The sequence below is a fragment of the Falco biarmicus genome, chromosome 8 (genome assembly GCF_023638135.1).
Source record: "Falco biarmicus isolate bFalBia1 chromosome 8, bFalBia1.pri, whole genome shotgun sequence".
NCBI classification, from domain to species: Eukaryota; Metazoa; Chordata; class Aves; order Falconiformes; family Falconidae; genus Falco; species Falco biarmicus.
The window spans coordinates 23,994,463-24,017,502 of NC_079295.1; the positions used below are offsets into that span (position 1 = coordinate 23,994,463).

At 37.9% G+C, this 23,040-nt stretch overlaps 1 protein-coding gene across 5 annotated transcripts in view; it reads left to right on the forward strand.

Annotated features, from left to right (window-relative positions):
* Positions 1-23,040, forward strand: part of COBLL1 (cordon-bleu WH2 repeat protein like 1) — an 86,388-nt gene that overhangs the window by 57,780 nt on the left and 5,568 nt on the right. For 4 of the 5 annotated variants that reach the window (XM_056349136.1, XM_056349138.1, XM_056349135.1 and 1 more), the window contains exons 5-12: positions 372-410; positions 1,303-1,397; positions 1,534-1,773; positions 10,385-10,529; positions 11,542-11,610; positions 17,110-17,368; positions 19,890-19,975; positions 21,323-22,941. In XM_056349136.1, coding sequence (XP_056205111.1) covers positions 372-410; positions 1,303-1,397; positions 1,534-1,773; positions 10,385-10,529; positions 11,542-11,610; positions 17,110-17,368; positions 19,890-19,975; positions 21,323-22,941 — 2,552 coding nt within the window. The remainder of the gene's footprint in view (positions 1-371; positions 411-1,302; positions 1,398-1,533; positions 1,774-10,384; positions 10,530-11,541; positions 11,611-17,109; positions 17,369-19,889; positions 19,976-21,322; positions 22,942-23,040) is intronic. The other variant, XM_056349137.1, reaches the window with a different exon arrangement.

A 23,040-nucleotide genomic window follows, 5' to 3' on the forward strand; every position in this document is an offset into this window, starting at 1 on the left:
AAAGTGAATGGTGAGGTGTACCTTTTACTTAACAGAATTTAAACTCAAATTTTATTTTATTCAAATCATATTTTAATTCTACGTTCTTCTTTGTTTTTCAAGTTTGGACTGCCAGACAATCCAAAACTTACAGAGCAAACTATTCTATCTCATTCCTTAATTACAAGATTCCAGTCTGCGTTACTGTCTTCAGGCTCAAGTTCTTAAATGGCTTATAGCACTCAGTAGTACAGATACACATCCTTTCGCTGCGGGAAAGTACCCAGTTACTTTTTCCTAATGTTGAAGATTCAGCTTTCTGTGTTTGTAAGTTATAACTGCATCCTTGATTTAGATTCACATTTTCTGTCTTTCTTTTTGTCTTTCTGTAGCCACATCACCAGTTGATTTAAATTTACCGTCTTTGCAAGGTACGATTTACTGAAATAGGCAGTGAAACTGTAGCATTTAAGTTCCTATTATAACATCTGCTCAGCTGTGACCTGTGACACGAGTAATTATCTCTGTCCTGTCATAAATGCATATTTTAAAAGATAACGCAGAAGTGGTTATACCTAGCTATATATAAGTATTTCTGTGTAGTTTTAGCCGAGATAGACTGATTAAATTTGAAGTCATGTTTATACTGACATGTGTACCGTGAACCCATAGTGGCTTTGCTGATTTCTGTTGTTTATTGCATTTGTATTCAATGGTATTTCTTTAAGAAAGTTAAATCTAGTAAAAACTAGAGACACAACCTTTAGATTTACAAATAGTCTGCATGAATACAATGTAAGGAGGATAAATTCTGCAAGATACCAGAATGGACTTGACTGCCTTTACTATGACTGCCATGCAGTTACACAGGGCGTCTGACAGGTGTTTCGGTGATCTTCCTCCATAGTCATACCATGTGCAGGTGTATGCCTGACTTGTACCACTTCACACTTTGCCATGAGTTTAAACTGCTAGGAAACTGCTAGGAACTGAGAACTGGAGAGGCTGATGTTCTTTTTTCCTTTTACAGCCTATGTGATATGAACCATAACATATGACAAGTAGGATGGGCTGTATTATGTGCTAGGGGTATAAATAACAGCTGAATCTCACCTATTCAGAGTTCTGAGAAAGACAGGAAGACCACGGGTGGTAGGAAACCTGTTCATTTTGCAGTGTTTAGAAAAAGTGTTGATGCAGGTGATTTATGATGTGTTTTGTATATCCTTCCAGGAAGCTTATGACAGACAGTGAAATAGTAAGAATGCAGGAGAAATAATCTGTGCAGTAAATAACATGTAGAACTGTTGTCTTCTATTTCAGACTCCTATCAATCTGAAAACTTAGATGTTCTGAAGGAGAAAGAAAACAAAGGGTTCTTCAGCTTTTTTCAACGAAGCAAGAAGAAAAAAGAACAAGTAAGGTGTAATTTGGTATAAGCAAAACTTCTAGAACTATATTATAGAACTATATTGAGCAATCAATACTGTTGATTGTTTTCCAGAAAGTGTAAGTAACGTGGATGTTTTTTCTTTCTTCTCCCTGTACCCCAAGGCTGCCAGTGCCCCAGCAACTCCATTGATGAGCAAGCCAAGGCCAACATTTATCACGAGATCTAACACTGTTAGCAAGCAGTATGATTCAAACACTCTGCCATCTGAAATGCCAAAGAAACGGAGAGCTCCTTTGCCACCTATGCCGAATTCTCAGAGTGCTCCCCAGGACCTTGGACAAGCCCAAGTCAGACCAGCATCTGATACTGTGAAATCTAACAGCCTTGATAGGAACGAACAGGTTAGTTACATTTGTTTCACTTTCTTAAGAAGTTTAGACATAATAATCCTGATAACCCTGTCGGTATCTGCTGAGGCTTGAAATAAATGGGAAATAAAAGTATAGTACTTGCATTTAAAAATTTTAGTTTGAAAATAACTATGGAAATTGAAAGATTTGTTCCTTTTAAACTTTATAACCTGTCTCCAAAGTAGCTGCCGTATTTTGAAAAGGTAAAACCAACTTCTTATATAAGTCAGTATTGTGAGCACCTTTTTTTCTTTTGGATGAACAGCTTATGTATTTAAATATGAGAACATTGTCTCGCTTTACCTTGTAATTATGTTTTGATATTTACATGGGATAATGAGTAGTTTGTTCTTTACATTACTGGAAAAAGGTGGAAGTCTTGGGGAGTAGTCAACATTCTTGTGCTCCCAGAAAGTTAAAAGTAAGAATTTTATTTTAGTCAAATAAGGGTGCGTGTTTAATTGAAGCTATGAGATGTGGACTACGTATTTAAGTAACCTATATATCCTATGCATTGCAGAAATTCTGCCAACAGAATTTGGGAGAATTGATGCATTAAGTATTATCTCGATATTGCACATATTGTCAATTGTGAATTCCAATTGAAGATCAAGGCTAAAACTGTTGTTATATTTTTTTATTATTTCATGCTTTGCTTTGAGTGCGGTATCTAAAGGTGGTCTTTAGTGAGGTAATTGGCATGCTAGAAAAATAAAATGCAGAACTAAATGAAATACAAGTCTGAGGGATTAATTTTGTGTTGGACTCAGAGACAAGAAATTTCAGACTGACTATACAATTATTTACTCTTTCACTAATGTACGGAACCACAAGAGAGCACTGTTTAACAGAAGTTCTGAATTTGTGTATTGTGTCCTGCTGAAAAGCTTTATCATTTGAAGAAGACAAAGGTTTCTTTCTGTATTTTAATAAAAGGGACCTGGGGAGGGAAGAACTTTTTTTTACCTCATCATGTTTGTCTTTTAATTGAATTCAACTTTTTTTGAAAATAATTTATTAATGTCAACATGCTTTAAATGATTAATATCCTATTATATCTAACAGTAATGTATGACTGCTGGGCTAGGATCTGTCACTCAACAAAATTGCTTAGATTTATTATTTTGTACTGACATTTCTTATTCATCTAAAGTGATTTGACTGAAGTTGAATTGCTCACAAAGAAAGGACAGAAGTCCAGAATAAGTTATATTTCTGTGTGTATTTTCTATTTTGTGCTTCTTTGTGCACGTCCCTTAGAAGCCTTTGACATGTGTTTTTTAAGGTTATTTCTGTTTCCGATTTGATTGCACAGTGATTTTTCAGATAAAACAGAGCTTGGGACTTAAATGTGGGTTAATATTTGCTCTGTGCTTTGAATTTTATTTATTCATATAAAATACTTTGTCTTTTTAGTACCTGCTTTCCAATAAATACCATGTAATGAATGAATTTGGACTGCATAGTACATACTGCTCAGCTTGATCAGGGAACTCTGAGGAGTGTTCCTATGAGAGACTTCCTTGGAGGATAAAGCTGCTGCTTGGAAGAGCACTGAGATATTTTCAGAGACATCCTTCCTGCAGCACAGGAGTGGTCCATTCCCCTAAGTGGGAAAAGGAGTAGGAATAAAAATAAATAGTCTCATTTGAACATGCTTCTGAGAAAGCTCAAGTGCAAAAAGAAGCATATGAGGTATGGGAAGGGGACAGAGTAATTCCCAAAAAGAAATGCATTGATACTTCTTTGACATGCAGAGATGCTGTTAGGAATGCAAAGGCAAGCCTGGAGCTCAAAGTGGCAAGAGGTGTCAAGAATAACAAGAAAGGCTTTTGTAAGTTAGCGGCAAGCAGAAGTCCAAGGATAAAGGATGCGGTCATCCACCTTTATTTTAGCACGGTGTTTTTCACAGTCTACCACAAAAATTTTTGTTGAAAAAATAAAGTATGGACTAGACCCATGAACCACAAGATAGGACAAAAAGCTGGCTAAACAACTCAAACGGTGGTGGTTAATGAATGGCTCAAAGTTGGACTGGTTGTCAGGTGGAGTTCCTGAGGAGCTGGTAGTATGGCAAATACTGTTAAATACCTTTATAAACAACCTAAATGATGGAATTGAATGCACCCTCAACAAACTTGAAGCTGACGCGAAACTGAGCAGAGAGGGAGGTACACCAGAAGATCCACCATTCAGGGAGACAGTGGTAGGGAGGAACTGAATGAAGTTTAAAAAAGATGCATGTGAAATTGTCTGCTTGGTATGGAGTAATCCCAAGTACCAGTACAGGCTGGAATCTGGGTGTGTGATCCCCTTTGAATCCAGTGTACTCAATACTTTTTAGGTCACAGCTGTACTGCTATGTCCAGATTTGGTTTTTGCAGTTCCAGGTAGAGATTAAAAACAGGCAAGAGTCTAGTGGAAGGCCATTATGATGTTTAAAGAGAACAGATCTAATTGCAGTCTTTCTAGACACCTAGAAGGTGTTACACCTAGAAGGTGTTACAGGGAAAGTACAGGTATATGCTTTGCCTGGATGCATGGTGACAGGGTGAGGACCAATGGGCACTAGTTGTCAGAGGAAATGCCATTCAGATACAGAAGGAAAACTCATCACTGTGAGAACAGCTGAACACTGGAATAAATCACTCAAGTGGGTAGAAGCTCCGTCACCAGAAATATTTGAGACATACCTTGACAGGCTCCTGCAATAACCTTTTCAAGGACCTTGTGTTCAGCAGAAGATTGGACCAAATGATCTTCAAAGGTCCCTTCCAAATTAGACGTTTCTATTTCATGTGGGTGAAACAGACTCTTGATTTTTCAAAACTGTATGCACGTAATTAGAACAGAAAAAATATGATAGGGCTCCATCACTAACAGAAACCAACAAATACTTGTTTTTGCTGTGAGATCAACCACTGCATGAGTAGTACTGTCAAGGGAAAGATTCAGAAGCTTGTTTCTCAGAGTTTCTGCTGAAGTCTCTAAAATAAGCAAAAAGGTGTATCTAGCTATTGGGACTTCTGGTTTCTCTTAACTGTAAAATAAAGGGCAGTTCTTTTAAAAACAAGGTGCTAGTCAAGGCACAATGTAAAACATTGTTACTTAAATAAAAATGCCATTTACAGGAATTGCATCTTCATAAATTAAATCGGGCACTATTTAGATACATAGAATCAGTCTTTATTCAAAGAATTGGCATCATAAATATAGAATTTGAGGTGATACATAAGCATTGTAAAATAAAGTCAATTTTGATGGTTGGACAGCATTTTTTCATTTGTATCATGTGAATTAATGTTTCTCAACCCAAAGTGACCAATTTATACTCACTTAATCCAAGTTAGTTCTCAGTAATGAGGCAAGTACAATGGTCACACTAGACCACAGTTATTTCATGGTAAACAATATAAGAATTTGGTTTCTCATATTCCCCACTGTTGAAAATGTGCATCCTGCTTAGTAGGATTTAAAGTCTTTTTTTGGGTTGCTCACCAGGCTGAATGGTGTGTTTGCTGGGATAAATATAGTATGCTTGGGAATTTCACTGTTACTGCAGTGTCCCATTAAGTTAATGTACAAAATTTAGGAGATAATTCTGCCCCTCCCCCAAGGGTTACTTTTTATCTGCTTTTGCCTTACAAGAAGCGTTTTCTTGCAACTCGTATTGCTTTTAAGAATGCCTAAATTCTGAAGCCTGCCCTTCAGTTTATTTGGCAGACTGGATACATACTTTATTTCTTCTATGGACCAGGATGACTTTCTGCATGTGCCTTATTATAGACAAATCTCTTTTGTAACATCCACAAGGAAGACAAAGTGCAATGTCAGTTTTGCCTGGATAAACTGTTTGCCTGGTTTTGATAGAAACATACCAAAGCAGTAACATCAGACAACAGTGAAATGAGCCAACTTTAAGGGAACAAAGTTCTCACTGTTGTCTGTCTTCAAATTCACAGTGTATTGTAGTCCAGTTTCTCACAGTATGAAGAAGGGTTTTAATGTTTACCTCCTACAGCTTCTCCACTTCTTTTCTCTTAAAAAAGAAACTGCTTTCCCTTTATATGAGCAGTTATATTATGGTACAAGGGTTGGAATTTTTTTTGCCTCATTTTCAGAGTGATTGTAGCATTAATTTTTGGAGATATGTTCCTACTTTTAGGGGGTGCAATGGATGTAAGGGTAGGTTTTACAAGCTATTATGTAGCATGATTTGCTCATTCTATAGGAGACTCAGAAGATGGCTCATAAGCCTAAATAGTTAATGTTTGTCCAGCAAATTTCTGTGTTAAACCAGATTGGAAATGAGCATGTTGGTGTCTAATATTGAAATAGCTCACTTATTTGTCACTTTTGATTTTGGGTGAGATGATGGGTCTTGTGAGAAGTATGTTTAGAACTAGCAAGTTAAAATACACTTGCAAGTAGAGAGGACTCAAGGGTTTTTGCAAAGTGCTGTTGTATAATGCACTATGTGTATCTTCAGAATTTTCATACAAGTGGATGCAATTTTCTAGTAATAACACTTCTTTATAAGAAATTTTCTTTTAAAGAAAGAGAAGTATTTGATTATGTCCAAAATGCCATTGCTGATTTTCTTCCTAATGCTTTATTTATAAAAACTAGACTACAATATCTTCATTTTATCCCATGGCTGTTTGTCTCCTTACACTGTTTTCAGTTATTGTAAAGGAGTGTACGTAAGCTATGCTTGGGTAGGAACAATTAAGCGGAGATTTCTAGTCAAAACACTGAAGTTTTAAATGATGGATCTCAACTCTAGAAATACAGCTTGCTTTTATTTACACAACCTTAACTTCTAAAGAAATTTAAATCTCCAGTCTATCCCACTGAAAAGGAATGGATAAGATGGGAGAATGGGGGAGGGATGGGAAGCAACTAAACTTTAAAGTATGTCTGAAAAGGTCTTATTAGCCACTGCCACAGAACAGCTTGGTTAAGATTTCTGGGAGGGATGAGTTCCATACTTGTGAAATTACACCAGAGGCTCAGTTGCCTGAAACTTGATGGTGAAAGAAGTTCGGCAATGATGCAGTGAGCGCCACGAACATCAGGGAGGTTTTGCACAGAGCCAGGGTTACCTGGGAGAAGAAAATGCTCAGAACTGCCTGTTTGCTCTTGGTGAAGTTTGCATGAAGATCATTTGATGTGATTCTGATACGATTCAGAATTGGTGGTGAACACTGTATGCATCCACTTCTTAGTATAGCAAATGCATAACTTTGTCTCCTTATTGTATTTACTTCTGTACTGGCAAGTGTGTAGATAAATCATAGGAGAGAATAGTAGTATTGGGTGTTTGGACAGAATAACACCAGCTGAGTTTCTCGAAATGTATTTTGTATGTCCTTTCTTTCGAATAGGTCAGAGGGATATTACTTCATCTGTAGTACTTGGGCTAAATTTAAGTATTTTGGGAAGCTTAAGTCATGTAATAGAAATTGACTGCGTTAATCTTTGTAAGAGCAAATACAGTTTTTCCCTGCCCCGTTACTGCATGGACATACATTTACCTACATACTTGTACAAAGGGAAGAAAGAAATACTAGCAATATGGATAGCAGTGTGCTTTGTTATCCCAGTCGCCTGTATATTTTCTGTTAAATCTAGTTATCTATGGAGCAAAAGAAGTAGGTACTGGTCATATGAAAATGTGTATATAGTTACCCTTGGTGTGAGGTACGCTTTCCAGCATGCTGAAATGCTCCACTACCACTACATTCTTTCCCAAATACTTTTCCCCCCCCTTCCATTCCAGCTGCAAAATTACCGTGGCTGAATTACCTTTCTTTTGCTTTTTGAAATTGTAAGAAGGACCAGGCACCGTGTCTGCTACTGCTTGCAGAGGCTGGATCTGGGGAAGCACTGGCCTCTATGTGTCTGCTTGGGGCGATGTGGGATTTGGTGCCAAATTTATCAGTACACATTTGAGGCTAAAAAGCTTCATATCCACCCTTGCTTATTGCAGGATGAGGAGAGTGTACAATATTAAAAGTTGAACTCCTGCATATGTTGTGGAAGTTACGACAGAGTTCACTGGTGTTTCTGCACAAGCATGATTAATTACTTCAGTGATGCTAACATGAGTTTTAATTTAAGTGTAACTGATAAAACAGTGGTTATCACTGGCAGTTGGTGTGACACATGAGCACCCAGATGTATATTCCAATACTTTGTCAGATAAGTCTTAATAACATTATTTTAATCTTTTTCCATCTGTTTAAAGTACTATTTTCACATTACAGCCTTTGTTAGGATTTGAAAGCTCTTAATATTCATATGTTGAATAATTCCTGAGAAAATCTGTTCAACACTTGAACCTTAACTGGAACATTTAGTACTTTCTCGAAATCTCTCTTTGCAAATTGTTTATTTCTTTGGATGCAAAGGGCAGTAGAAAGGCTTATAAAAATCTTCTAGTAGCATTTGTGCTCTTATGCTGAGAACATTATTTCCCCCCTACACACATACTCTTTCTGTGCAGGAGGGAACTCTGGTGACATCTGTTTAGCTGAGCGAGTATGCGCAGAGCTCTGTGCCAGCTAAGTCAGCTGAGGGAGCCTGTGTGAAGCAGATGAGGGTGCAGACCTTTGGACAGAGAAACCATGTCTCTGTGCAGAACAGAGAGGCTGCATCCTCATGAGCAGCTACCGAAGAGGAAAAAAATAGAATTGCCCAACAGCAAGGAGGAAAACGATTTAACAATAAAAAAAAGCCTAATTTGGGGAAATAATATTATATTTGACATCTCCTCCTGCATAAATTCAGGTGCTGATTTTTTAAATTATGATTATTTTTAGAATTATTTGGGAACCGTAAGAAGCTATAAAAGCATAAAGCGATTTTTGTTCTGTGACGCTTTAATCTAGAAACTGATTTCTTTACTTCTAATTAAAAAAAACTTGCATGCTTGAATAGTTTTTAGAGTGCTATGTCCCTATCCTTTGCTGCTTTTCAAAGAACATTTCACCTGGTGCTTTGTTTTGTCTCCTTAAAACCCTGAGTCCTGCTTCGCTGCAGAAGGTTTGAATTGGTTGCTTTGGCATTAAAGTAATTGGTAGTAGAATTTTGTGAACATTTTGGATGGTGTTGCACTGTACAGTACAGTGAAGTATCTAAGGCATCTGTCATACCTGACAGTGAGGTGGGACAAACCAGATGACAGTACGCCTAGGGAAGCTCAGAGGATGGTTTTCACCATCCCAGTTCATTCATTCTGGTATTGTACTGAGGTCTAACAGGAGCTGCCAAACACTGCTTCACAGACATGTGGTGCCAGTATCTTTGCTTTTGTGAGTAATTCTCTTTATACTTTTTATTGTGTACAACCAAGTACTCTAGCTCTTGGTCTTTAAAAGCTGTCTTACTGTAGGATGGGTATTTGTTCAATGTTAGCTTTCTAATGATAAGCATCTTAGTCTGTGGATATTGACACAGTCAACAAATCTGTTATCAGTGATGTTTTTGAAAGGATGGTCAGTGAAACAAAAACTTGTAGGTGTATTTGTGCCATCTCTGTTCCTCAGTATTCTTTCTGAAGTGGGCTGGTTAATTGAAGCAGAGAGAAATTCTCTGAAGATGACCCCACATCCAGTTGCTGTGTGGATCCTTTTACCCAGAAATGAATGTCACTGCAGGATTTTATTATATGGCCGAGTAGACAGGTGATAGGGATCAGAATTACTACAGAAAGTCAGCTGTGTCTGGTGCCAAAATCCAGTCCTTTATTGCTGGCATCCTGAACATTATTATTTTAATAGGTGTGGAAAAGCAAGGTTCCTTCAGCATATAAAGCAAACTGCAGTTAGTAATGGCAGGCAAATTAACAACCACTGTCTTTTTGAGAAACAGAACGTATTTTTAAAACAATTTAAAATGAAATTGGATGTCTGTATCATAAAACTATGAAGTCTTCAGCAGGCAGCCTTTGTCCAGTTTTTAATGGTTTTGATTATCTCTGAATTAGGAATTTTTTTTGTCTTTTGCTACAATAATGAGGACATTGTTGAACTTCAACATCAATAGGTACTATAATTATTATTTTTATAACTTATTACAATTTAACTTCAGTAAGTATTAAGATTCTAAGACAGTTGTACTTTCCAAGATAAGTTTTGAAGGCTGGCATTCAAAAAATGTGTATAAAAGTTTAAGTATTTAAAGTAGGGAACAAAAATCACAGTAATTATCTATAGAGCCTAATTAGGACTGCTGTTGAAGGAATGAAGAAGGAAACATTGTGTCATGTCATTGCAGTGGGGTGTTGTTGAAGCTTCTTTCCGCAACAATTTTTAGCTACTTTTAGAAAAGAATTGTTTGGAGTTTGTAGAATAACCTTTGGGCATAAAGAATTCAAATTCTCTTTTGTACTATGTGTAAAAACTGATTTTTTTTTTTCTTGAAAACTCTACTCCTTGGAGGAATTAAGACGAGAAACATAATACGTTGGGTAATAGGTATATATTCACTCTTTCCCAAGTGTATTTTATAAATACCTTTGGAGCGTAATTACTAGAACTATTTTGCTGTTTTTCTTTGATTTCTAATAATCTTCATCCTCCCCTATCTCCCTTCCTAGGCCCCTCTGGGATTAGTACGGAAAGGTTCTCTGCCGCTCAGTGACACAGCTTCCATCAACTCCTCTCTGCGGAGGATGAAGCGCAAAGCACCCTCACCACCCTCTAGAGTACCAGAAGATCAAAGTGAAAGCTGTAATGAGACTGGTAATCTTTTAATGCTGTTTAATTGGGAGGCAGCAGAAAGTATGGCAGTTTGGCTAAACTTGAAAGGAAATACCAGCTCATGAGATAAGAACATCAAGTAAAAATATGTGTGCCAAACATCTTCAGGTTGTAAGGCACAGTAAGACTACTTTATGAGATTGGCTCAGGTAGTGTGTGTGTCAGCGGGAAGCAGGAGCAACCACAAAACCAGTGGTGAAATGCAAAGAGTAAATTCATTTTTGTTACCTGGCCAGCCGGGGGATCCCTGGAGCAGTGCCCCGGCAGAGGCGCGGAGGCACAGGTGCAGGCGCTGCAGAGCGCTGGCCATGCCACCTGTAATTCACCCAGGTGTGGTTTACCACTCTGCTTTGATCTTTCCCACGGCAGGAATCTCAAGCATGATCAACAGGGTGCCTCTCAGGTCTATCACAGGCCTGTGTTAGCTCAGCGCAGATGTTCTACTTCCCAAAGATACAAGTCTAAGCAACCATTAGTACGGTATGCGTGTTTTTCTACACCCCAGCTACAAGTCGCTTGAGTGTGTTTACAAATCCTACTCGCCAATCTTCTGTTACTTTCCGACAAGTGTGAGAAAGTAGGCGGGTTTGAGGGCACGCAGCTCAGAAAAAAGCAGAAATTACCAAATTAGTTATAATTAGGTTAACTATAACAAGACTGTGTTTGTGTTAATCAGGTGGACAGCTTGAGGTGGGGAGAGAAGGTTGGGATCAGAGAGGATTTAATAGGAAATGGACTGAGAAGAAGAATTTTAAAGGATGTTTTGTATCGTTCTTTTGTAATTCCGTTTGATCAAAAATCAATTATCTGGTTCAAAAATACCTAGGAGTTGAGATTAAATAATCTGAGAAGCGTGACAATATGCACCAGATGCTTAAGAGAAGGTGCATTTTTGGAAGAACTCTATAAGATCACAAGTCTAACGTTTTATCTAGAACTTTTGTTGGTACAGAAATTGAGAAGCAATAAAAAAGCCTGTTACTTGACTTTGCAGTGACAGAGTCAACAGAATCAGCCCCTGCTAAAGTGGAAGAAAGAGCCACCAAAATGCAGTCTGAAACAGGTTGGTTTCTTTTCCAAATGCATTGACAAAATCTACTTCATAGCAAGCTATGATAATTCATAGTAATAAATTACTATACTATGGATGTGTGTCATAAGCATAGAACTAATTTTAATGTTTCAGATCAGCTAACTTTTCCTTTGAAGTACAAATACGGCTTTCTAAACCACAGATGTTTTACCTTTGCTGTCTACATTTTGGATTGGTCTCTGTGCTTTACATTTCATAAAAGAAACATCCCTGTTTTCTCCCCTCCCCCACAAGTTGTAGACAAGAACAAGCCAGAACTACTGTGATGTGATTTTTTTTTTTTAATATACCTCTTAACAAGCCTTTCAAAAGCCTAAAGCCCAGTCTTGTTTTCAGAACCCTGCCTCGTGCTGACCTTGAGCTGCATAACCTAGGGATAAGGGATAGGAGCGAATCTGTGTCTGTCTTTTGGTTTGCATCTGAACAGCCTTTGAAAACACAAGTTATAAATATAACCTGCGTGCATAAATGGTAGTTCATACCTTAAATTATTTGTTGGGTGCTATGGAAAAAATGTGCTATATAAAAGTATAGCTGTTTAAAATGAAAGACTTTAGCTGCTGAACATAATACTTTTTTTAATTTATGCAGTTTGTGCTGTAAAGTACAGTCATTTTTTAGCATCAGACTATAGGGTTCGGATACAAGATATGGCATTATGAGCATTCTAAAATTTGTAAAAACTTTTTAAATAATCATTGGCGATACAGTCTGGAAAAATCACTCTTCAATGATGAAAAAGAGAAGGAAAGAAAAATCACTCTTCACTAAGAATGAAATATATAATCGCTATAGATGTGGCATGCCACTGGCATTATGTGAGGCGAAACACTCAGTTCCTTGCTAGTTGACAGGAGCTCTTAAGTAGTTTTCCAGCTGTTTTATTTGGCATGCCAATCAAATTGTTTGGAGTGGTAAAACACAAATGTGCCACAACAAGAGTTAAAAAAGTCACCTGCTGTCCTATGTCTCTGGCAAAGGGGAAATAATTTGTAAAGTTGGGCTTGGTTTATATTTAGGGTAGTTTATATAAATGGTCCAAAAATAACTTTGATAGAAATAACATATAACTTAATAAATGGGAAGTATTGACTTATACTGGGCAGTCCAAGGCTGAAGACATAATGATGCTGTAACCTTTCCTTTTCCTAGCTGTTGTAGCAGATGAAAGAGGATAGTCGTGACTTTTGTTAGTATTTAACTTTCTGTGTTGAAGTCTGTGTTTATGTGATGGTGTCTAAGTTGATGAGCAAAAGTGATCATGCTACAATTTAAAATCAAGATTTTTTTTATTTTCTTGAGCTTGTTTCTATCTTAAGATTGTACATCCATGCTAGAACTGCGTTTACTATCACTGTAATGTCCAACTGCTGCATAGATAAACAGCCCTGAACTTCATAAAAATGGCTTCTTTGCTTTTCCATAGGTTTAGCAACCTCTGCTTGAGGCGTTTGAATTTTGTAATTAAATATTTTAATTTAAGCTGTAATAGAAAGAAATAGAAAAATGTCATCTTCTTCACTGGGGTTAGAACAGTCTGTACTGAGCCCTGGGATTTACCTCTGCAGTTAATGCCAGTCTTCATTCCGTAGTTCTGCTGCTGATGTCTTCATGCAGTGTCCTTTGCTGAAGACCTAGTACAATACATTTGGTTTTTTTTTTAAATGCAGAGACAAGTCACATAGCACAGCTTCACTGCCTTTTTTTTTCTTTTTTTTTTTTTTTTTTCTCATGGGATACTGCTGCTCTCTGGTGGCATCTCTGAAACTGTCCTGAGGCCTAGAATAAAGGGTCCTTTTAGCAAAGCCCATTGTGCTGTGAGAACCAATATTCACCTGCAGCAAAATCAGTTGCAGTACACTTGTCCTATTTGTAGTCTGAAAATTACACACATTTGGGTATTGTTTTAAAAGGATAAACCAATTCAAAATCTCTTTAGTTGCTAAGTTGGACATAATTTTAACTTCACAAACTCAGTAGTGCTTTCCTCCATTTGGGTTGTTACTGCTTTGATTGTGAGGCATCGAGAAGTGTTGTGATTTTTTGCTCAGCTGTGACTGGCATTCCCAAAGGAGTTCTGTTATGTGTTGTTGCTACTTTATCAAATAATCAAGAAAAGTTGCCTTCTGCCCTATAATGAACCATTGCAAACATTCAGTTTGGTGTCTTAAGTAGTGCATAGCTAAAAGACATATATACGTTAAGTGGAATTATGCTATATAATTTGAAAGAGGCAATATTTCTGCTGTGAAATGACAGTTTTCCCATGGTGTTAAAACAACCTGTACCTTGACAAAAGTGGTTTGAAGGCATGCATCTACTAGAATAAACATTGACAGAGAATTAATTTGAACATTTGGGATTATAAACAACAATTTATTTTCTCAGTTATGATTTTTTCCCCCTTCCCAAAGTTTAATTAAAGCTCAGTCGTTTTTCTAGGAAAGAGGGTGAAATGTTGTTTAAAAAAAATTGCAGATTTTTAAATAATTTCCAGTCAAACAAATCCCTTGATATAGTCTTGGTTACAGTATCTCTTAAGAACCTTTTTAAGGACTGTTGTGTCAAGAGCAAAACGACTGGCAGATTTGCATGATGTAGTCAGGCTTTCTGACTGGTGCTTACAAGCACAACAGCTCGCAGAGCAGCGTCAACCTGTTCTCTGTTGGGCAAAGAGTGTTCTTGCCGTGGCAAAGGAGCCTTGTAGTTGGTATGTCAAGGTACGTCTTCACAATGTCATCCTCTAGGCTTTTAACAATACTTTTTAGGGCTAGTTAAAACTCTGTGACTAATGTTCATAGAGAATAATTTATGCATAAACAAACCACAATTTATATTTTATGTAGACTTACATATAGCATATATAAGCAATAAGGCAACTGTATGTAGCCAGTATAGACATCAGTACTTCCTAGCAATATGTTGCATATAAAAACTAAACTGAGGGTTTGGAAACAAGTCATAAAACCTGAATTGTTCCTCTGGGGAGTTAACTGCATGATGTAAGTGAAAGATGGCTGTTAAGTGTTGCTTATGTATCAAATGCATGCAGACTTTATTCTGCTGCAGCAGTGGTGGCCCAGGTCTGGAATGAGATCCAGTAACAGATGAAAAACTAGATGAAATTAACTCCAAGCAAGGCCGGTATCATGCTGACAAATGAAGTAGAGCATTTTGGAAAAAACTGTGAGGGTGTGTTTTGTTTGGTATTATGTGTTTGTGGGTCAGGTTAGTCTACTCCGAAGCTTGGAAGTGTTTCTTGCACAGCAAAGGACAGACTTACACGTAGCAAGACTGTCTCCTACCAACATGTTAAGTTTCCATCCCATCGGTTTAAGTACAACCTGGCCTTTGTTAAACTCCTCTTCAGAGGAAGAGCGACAGAGATGACAGCAGGGTCTGGGCACAAAGCCATAGCAACCCCAGAATGCTTCCATTTGTCTTGTGAGAAGCCCTGGCTGTACTTTGTTGTATAATTCAGGTTTCTACAGAGTATTTAGACCGAAGGTCTTTAGTCTCTCTTTGTTCCTGTGGCTGGTGATGGCTCAGGCCTATGGCATAGTAGTTCTCATTGGATCAGGAGACAGTGTTCTTGAGAGCTGGTTATGGGCTGTGGAATAGTCTCAGCGGGTTTGATGTTTGCCCACATTCTGTTATGCTTTGTTTGTGCCTTATGACATATGTATTTATCTTTGCACACATAAAATCATATTGCTATCACTAAAATAATCTCCCAAAGTACAAGGCTGCTGGCATGACTTTTCTGTAGATAGAGAAGAAAGGATTTGGTGGGGGGGAAGAGAGGGCCCTTACTAACAGTAAATTCTTAGGGAGTCCCAAGTCCCTTTAATACTGGTGTGGTGTATTTGTATAAACCTGTGCTTAAATCACATGGAAGGAGCTCACCTGCACCACTTTGCAGTCTTGCTCCTCTTTCCCTGGGGGTCTAAATCACCTCTGCATTCAGTGATATGACACATTGATCACATTGCTTAATGTGTAACCACAAAGCATTACTACAAGAGTGCAATACGAAAAAATGGAATTAAATAGTAAAATGTTTGGCTTTTGTAGTTGCCCTGTAACTGTGAATGAGTAATTGGTATTACTGAAATCTTAACTAATGATTCTGTTGGGAAAAGCAGTTTCTGTTCTGTACTGAGACTTTTTTCTACATCTGCAGTCCTCTGTTGTGTTTCTATAACAGTGTCCGTCTCTAGAAGTACTGGAAGCATTGTAGGATACCAGTCTGTAGAAAAAAAAGGCAATCTAAGATTTTTCATACTCTGGAATCTGCTACTTTCTGGTATTGCTTGGTTGAAGTCAGTGTTTTGTTTTCAGTGTCAGCCTTGGTTTGCACTTGGAAATTTACTGTTACAACTTAGAAAAGTCTGAAAGCTGGAAGCCCAAGTGCAAGGCGTGTACCAAACAGGGACTGGTGTGTGCAAAGCTGGCAGGAATTTCCCTGGTCAGGTCAGGCAGAGTGCGTTGCTTGTATGGCCTGGTTGTTTCCAGTAGCCTTCCATGGCACCATATTGCACTATATAGATGGAATTACTGTCTTTGTATTATAGAATGCAAGTTGCAAAGCCAAGAAGTTAATTGTATGGTCTGTATCCTACTATTTGAAAAACGTCAATCATCAACTCTTTGTAGGAAGAGTTCTGGCAGGGGAAGTAAAGCTAGAGATTGTTAATCCCTCTGGAAATCAAAATAGGTGGATTTATTAGTTTAACTTCAAGTACACTTTTATGTGTGCCCTAATGCAGTTACTAAACCTTTTAGTTTAACTGTGCTCTAGCTGCAAACTTCAGTATTTATGTGGATTAACACTTTTCTATACACTTTGTTTTTGTTTATTTCTACTGTAACACAGGGCACTGCACAAGACACTTCTGTTTTAAGACATTAGGATCATTACATGAAATTTTTGACAGTGATGATCAAACTTGTTCAAACCATGGGCAAAACTGAGATTTGCTTCACTCTTTAGTCCTCTAGCATGCCTACTCTGATATAAAAGAACCATTTATTTTAAACCTTATTGAAAACTTAATGTGGAAGTATTAAGAAATCTGGGTAAAATAAACTGTCTGCCTCCATGAAATTTGGGATTATGACATTTGTTAAATGTATTTTGATCTATCCTATTCCAGTACTGTTAAACAGGAAAAATGTTATACAGCAGTTACAGATGCAGAAACAGATGGACAGGAGCATGGCAATGAGCATGTTCTCATGTAAAAAGAAAGAATTGGAAAGCACCAGAAAATACTGTGACGTATAAATTCTGAATGACTCTGTCTTTTTATGACCTGAAGTATGAAAATGTCTCAGTTTTCCTTCTTCAAACTACTCTAGGCTGATTTCACCAGTCCCTTTGCATCTGCACCCTGCATTGAGAGCTGTGGGTTGGTTCGTTGTTTGGGTTTTTTTGGTTTGTTTGTTTTTTTCTTTCTGTGAATGTAGGTGTAAGGAGCTTGGAATACAACCTGGAAGAAATTGATGAAAGGGAAGAGACGAATGTGCAACAGAGAGAGTACAGTGAAAGTACAAATACCTCTCTTGGGATAGGAGAGGTTACTGCAGCCTTCAGCTCTGCCGAGGTACCACTGGAAACTGAAAAAAATGATCCTGCTTCATCAGCTCCAGCTCCTGGCAGTGTTTCTGTAGACAACTCGCAAAGCTTCCAGGAAGAAAAACAAGAAAATATGAGCACAGATGGCAAGTAAGTACGTTCTGTGACAAAGAAAGGAGCACTGGGGAGGGAATGAGGGAGGCAAATAAAACGTAGAGTGCTGTTTCATTGTGGAGTGCAGAACAGAGAATTGTGAGAGAGGAATGAGCTTAATATGCTTAGCTTTCATTGTAGCACTCATCTGTGCACAGTAATTCATGAAGCTTTTCAACAAAAATGACAAAATGTTCTGCAGGCTATTCTGTGTAAGCCTCCTTTTCCTTACTACTCAAACAGCTGGGCCCCAGAAGAGCTGAACCTGGCTCTAAAATACCCAGCATATTTACTAGAGCAGCATGCTGTGAAAAAATTTGGATTGATTAGTTAAATGAAAACTTACAAATTCATTCTTATGGTTGGGGAAAAGCAGGTAGCTTGGCCATTTCTGTTCTTCTGGGCACAGTTATCTATTGCTTGGATATTTGTTTTGGTTTTAATTTTTTTTTTGTCTTTTCCTTGTATTGACCTGGCTCCTGATCTGCTCTTAGGAAAACAAGTTAATTCTGCCTTTAAAAAAAATAAACATGTTAATTTCCTTATTCAGTCTTTCTTCCCTTCTGGTGATACTATACCTTTGCCCTTCAGCATGTTTGTTAAACTACCTGACTCAGCAGGTTTCCAAAGTGAGTTAGTGCCTGCTTGAAATAAATGTTGATTGTCCAGAGAAGTCCCATTGTGTTAATGTAATTCACTATTTCTCTGTTCCCTGGGGCAACTAAACTGGCTACTATTCCCAAATCAAACTAAAAGAATTATTGTACTGAAGCCGAAATGTGTGACAGCCTTAGTAACCAAGAACTTTCATGGTAGTACGTAGAGCTTTGACTTGTATTTCAAGGGTCTTTTTTGTCAGTCCAAGGCCAAATGGGGCTTTGCAAAAATCTTTGGTACTCCGTCCTGACAAGTATTGTGCCAGTTGCTTTGGTGTCTCTGCTGTAATGGGGATCTGCAAGGAGAAGGATCAGCCAAGTGTTATTTTTTTTTTTAAGTTGTGTTGAACTTGCAAATTATCAGGCCGGTGTTATTGGGCCAGTTTGGCCAGTTGTCCAGGGGATGTTTCCCACCCCCCTCCACTAACTTGTAATAGCCTGTCATGGTCTGTGATCCTGGTGAGTATCACCGAATATGTGCTGCTCTCTAACCTCAGAGTTTGGCAATCATTTATTTTCTGAAATATCACAGGGATTCCAGAATGATGGCTAGGGGGTTTCTTTGACGTTATATTTCTGGAAACCTCTTGATAATTCAGACCATTTATATAAGATCTAGTTACTTTGCAGAAATGCTTTTTAATCAGACCAGGGATATGTGTAATATTCCAGTCAAACCCACTGATTTCTATAATGATACTCTGGTGTTCTGTGGTGGTGTGTGTTTGTTTGTTTGTTCGTTTGTTTTAACAGTTCAGTCTGTGAATACATGTAGTTCAGTCCTTCAGCTGTGTTCAAGGGAACGGAGATAGGCAAGAGTACAGAGTACAGGACTGAGCTTTAACTTTCTTCCAACAATAATTTTAAGAGTATATGCTCCTATTTAGTGGTTTATTGGACACTTACAGTGCATTTTGGATTGTACAAGCAACATGAGGTTGGATGGTTTTTGAGGAATTTAACATTTTAAATGATTCAAAGCAGGTATTTCAGCTCAAGGCACTACTTCCTGACAACCAATACACTTGATGTGACGAATTGGAATCTTCATAATCGCAGCATTTGTAACTACAGAAAATAAAACTATCTTAAACAGAGATACAAGTTTGAAGTTCTAATAATGTTTTTGAAGAGAAATTTTAATTATTTTAAGCCTTTAAGCCTTTTTCATTTACCTTGTTAAGCCAAGGACAATATTTTCCACCAAAAAGATGAGGGTTTTATTCAGCACTTGTGCAGTTCTCTTGTCCCCCGTGATCTGAAGACAGAAATCGTATGCACTTGCAAAATGTTTGGTATGCAAGTAACATGTTTGATGTGTGCTTCTTTGTTGTTCTAAAGGTATTTCTTGAAAGAGACAAAGTTTTTCATCACTATTTTGAAAATATAGTACTGCACAGTTCATACGCAGTCAGCATCTTGTGCAGCTTCCTCTGTATTGTGGCAGGGACAAACGCAAGGGCATGTTTCTGAATGCTGGGTGTGTCAAAAACACTTCACACTAAGAACAGTTATGTGAATGATAAACCATTGCGGCTTCATTGAAACTTGAGTCGTGCAGTTTGAACAAGCCCCTTTCCAGTAACGAGTTTGGAGGGGGAGAAGAGAAAGGAAAACTGATCGTCTGCTTACACAGAAGAGAGCGAAGCTGCATGTCATTTTGGTAAAATACCATAGCAGCATTTCCTCTTGTTAAAAAAAAAAAAAAATATATCTCTTCTGTTGAGTACTCCAATGTTTGGCTGAGTGATTCTGTTTTGTCCATCTGTGTTTGGAGAATATTGCCAGTTCTCTTGTATAGTTCCTAGTGTTTACTGAAAGGAATGATACCAGCATATTTAATGTACTGTTGTGCTTTGCAGAGGACTACAGACTGAGATAAGCAGTGAGCAAGCTGCATTTGAAAAAGACAGGAAGCTTAGAATTTTGGATCAAAATAAAACTGATGGTGAGTAGTTCCCACTCATTTTTAATACTTCAAAGCAAGGTTGAAGGGAACTTTTCTATTCCTTTGAAAAAAATGACAATACAATCAACTCTTGAATTGCTAGTATGAGATTATTTGCTTTGTACTTTCTATAGCTCTGGCGTATCCTCTTTGAGATGAGGTGACAAGAATTGACTGCAGTTTTGGATTTTGGGGGTTTCATTTTTAATATTTTTTTATTATAGTGGTAGTGAAAGCTGCATTGTGCTGTTGTAGGGCAGTATGGTTGGAGCGGTGTGGAGGAGAGGGAAGGCTGGACAGAGTCCTGGCACGGGGTGTGACATGGGCATTGCACCCCAGCAGGGAAGGAGGGGTCATCAGTTGTTCTTTGCTTACTAAATTAGCATAAGTTTTCTGCATGAAAATATTTTTAAACACGAATAAAACAAAGTGACATGCTGATTTGTAAAGAAGTGACGCCATCCTGTGCATCTGATGGATCATAAATTTTTCTGCGGATTTAGTGACCTGACTGATTTATTTTAGCCTTTTGTGACACTGATTTTCAGATTTATATATTAGGCCTTCCGTAGTCTTTTATATTCAGCACACCTCTCTTTATAAATCATAACAACATACTGCATGAGTCCTGTTTATATGTGATATAAGTTTTAACTGCCATTTTATAACCTACTTGAAATGAAGACTTCTTTCTTTTTTTTTTTTTTTAATACCACACCAAATGATTGTTTTATATTTAAAACAGTTTGACACAAATATTGCTGTGTTTTGGAGAGGACTATGTGTTTAGTCTGAGGGTAGAAAATTGAATTATCTGACCTGCTAAACAGTTGGAAAAATAAAGTTGGAAGATTGCTGTTGTCCCTATGTTTTCCAGTTGTTCCCATGTACAAATACATAAGGTGTAGTTGACACATAATATTTATAAAGTTAAAACTAAGGAACAGAAACCACAAAAGTATGGAAATAACTAAGAATTGCATCTAATTTAATATTGAATAGTCCTTGAGCTCTTGAAGTCACTGATGCCCATATAATCAATTGAAATTCATTAGCACTTTTAAAATGTTTCTAGAATAGGTTTTCTTATTAAGTTGATGCATGACACCAGTAGCCTGTTAATTAAGGAAGAATACCTGAGTTAGAATACTATTATTTGGCAATACTAGTCAAAGATACGTATATCTTAAATACCCTTTAAAAGCAAGTGTTAAGGAAAATCTTAATATTAGCGAGGAGGCAGTCCTTGTAGTTAAATACATCGGATGTGGGGCTTTGTGATGTAAGGGGGAAGACTGAATCTTTCTGGCATTTGTATTAATTTTGGAATCTCTCTTTAACTTAAAGATCACAGTGATACAAAACTCCTTACAACGACGGAAGAAAGAAAAGAACTTCAGACAGCCAAAATTAAAGCAATCGATTTTAGAGAAAATAACAAGCTTGAAGTTGACAGACTATCAAACTGCCAGGCATGTAAAAATGACATCTCTGCAAGTCATAGGAATTATCCTCAGCTGAATCCAGAAAAACAAGATCAGAAAACAGATCAAACCACCCTGAACGCTGTAAAAACTCAGGATGTTGCAATCCAGACAGGTACATCGGATAGCAGTTTAGGAAGGACTACACAGAAACAAATTGTTGTTCCTCAGGACTGTGAATCATCCACATTCAGAGGACTGGTCCCTCAGCACAACACAGATACAAACAACCCCCTTCTTCAAGTGACACATGGAATACAAGAGGATGAAGATGATTCAATGGAGCAAAATCTTGAGAGACAAGAAGTTACCCATGAAAAAGTAATTTCCATAAAAGATCAGAGTCACATTTGTATACATGAAAGTAATTTTGCTTCACCAGAAACAACTGTAAAAATTGCAGATGGCTCTCCTGTAAAAGGTCACCCTCTTTACAGACAGGACACCAAACCTAAACCCAAGCCTGCAAATGAAATTACAAGGGATTACATACCAAAAATTGGAATGACTACTTATAAAATAGTGCCTCCAAAATCCTTAGAAATAATGAAGAGCTGGGAATCAGAAATTCTGTCAGATCATAAGGAACAAGAGGTATCTACTTTGGAAAACCCTCTGAAGCATGAAGACCCCAAAGAATTCCTAGTTCAAGCTGAAATTCCTCAGCTTCCAAAAAGTGTGGGTCATTTACAGGCTGTTTCCCAAAATGAACCTGCAGCAGCAAATGATCTGCTAGACAGAGTCAACAGGGTTTCTGAACGTGTGATATCTGGAGCTGAGATTACTACTGAGAGCAATCGGGTGGAAACAGAGTCTTCCAAACAGCGTGTCCCATTGATACTAAGCTTGGATAATACAAATGCTTCCTCTGAGACTCAGGACAAGGCAAATGCATTAAGTCCTACAATGAAGCCTAGTTCTTTTTATCTGCAAATGCAACGAAGAGCTTCAAGTCATTATGTGACATCTGCAATTGCCAGAAGTAGTGTTTGTGCTCCTAATTCCATTCAAAATGAAGTTAAGAATACAGAGATGGGAAAAAAAATCTCACCACCTGATCCAATTTCTTTGTCTTTACGTAAAACAAATACTTCCTTTCCTCCAGAACATGAAGAAAAAGTTGATAGAAAAGAAACAGAACCCTCTGCTTCTCCTGTTAAAAGCAATAAACCTTCAAGTTTTCCCTCCTGTCCACCAGCACCACTGAACCTTAGAACTCTAAGAACTTTTGCAGTTCCAAAGCCGTACTCCAGTTCGCGACCATCCCCTTTTGCTCTTGCTGTCTCATCCGCAGTCAAAAGGTCACAATCATTCAATAAGACACGTACAATCGCTAGCCCTGCACCGAGAGAGGAATGTCCTGTTGAACTCTCCCCTGCTGCTTTGGCAGCTGAATGCTCTTCAGCTACCTCTGTGCCTCAAGTGAAAACCCCTTCCTTACAGACCATAACAGGCGGGTCACAAAATAGTCTAATGGAAAAGGTAAACTTTATTTCCAATAGTGGTTGGTTGTTGATCCACTGTCAGTCCTGTGAGGAGCAGCTGAGGGAACTGGGGTGGTTTAGCCTGGAGAGGAGAAGG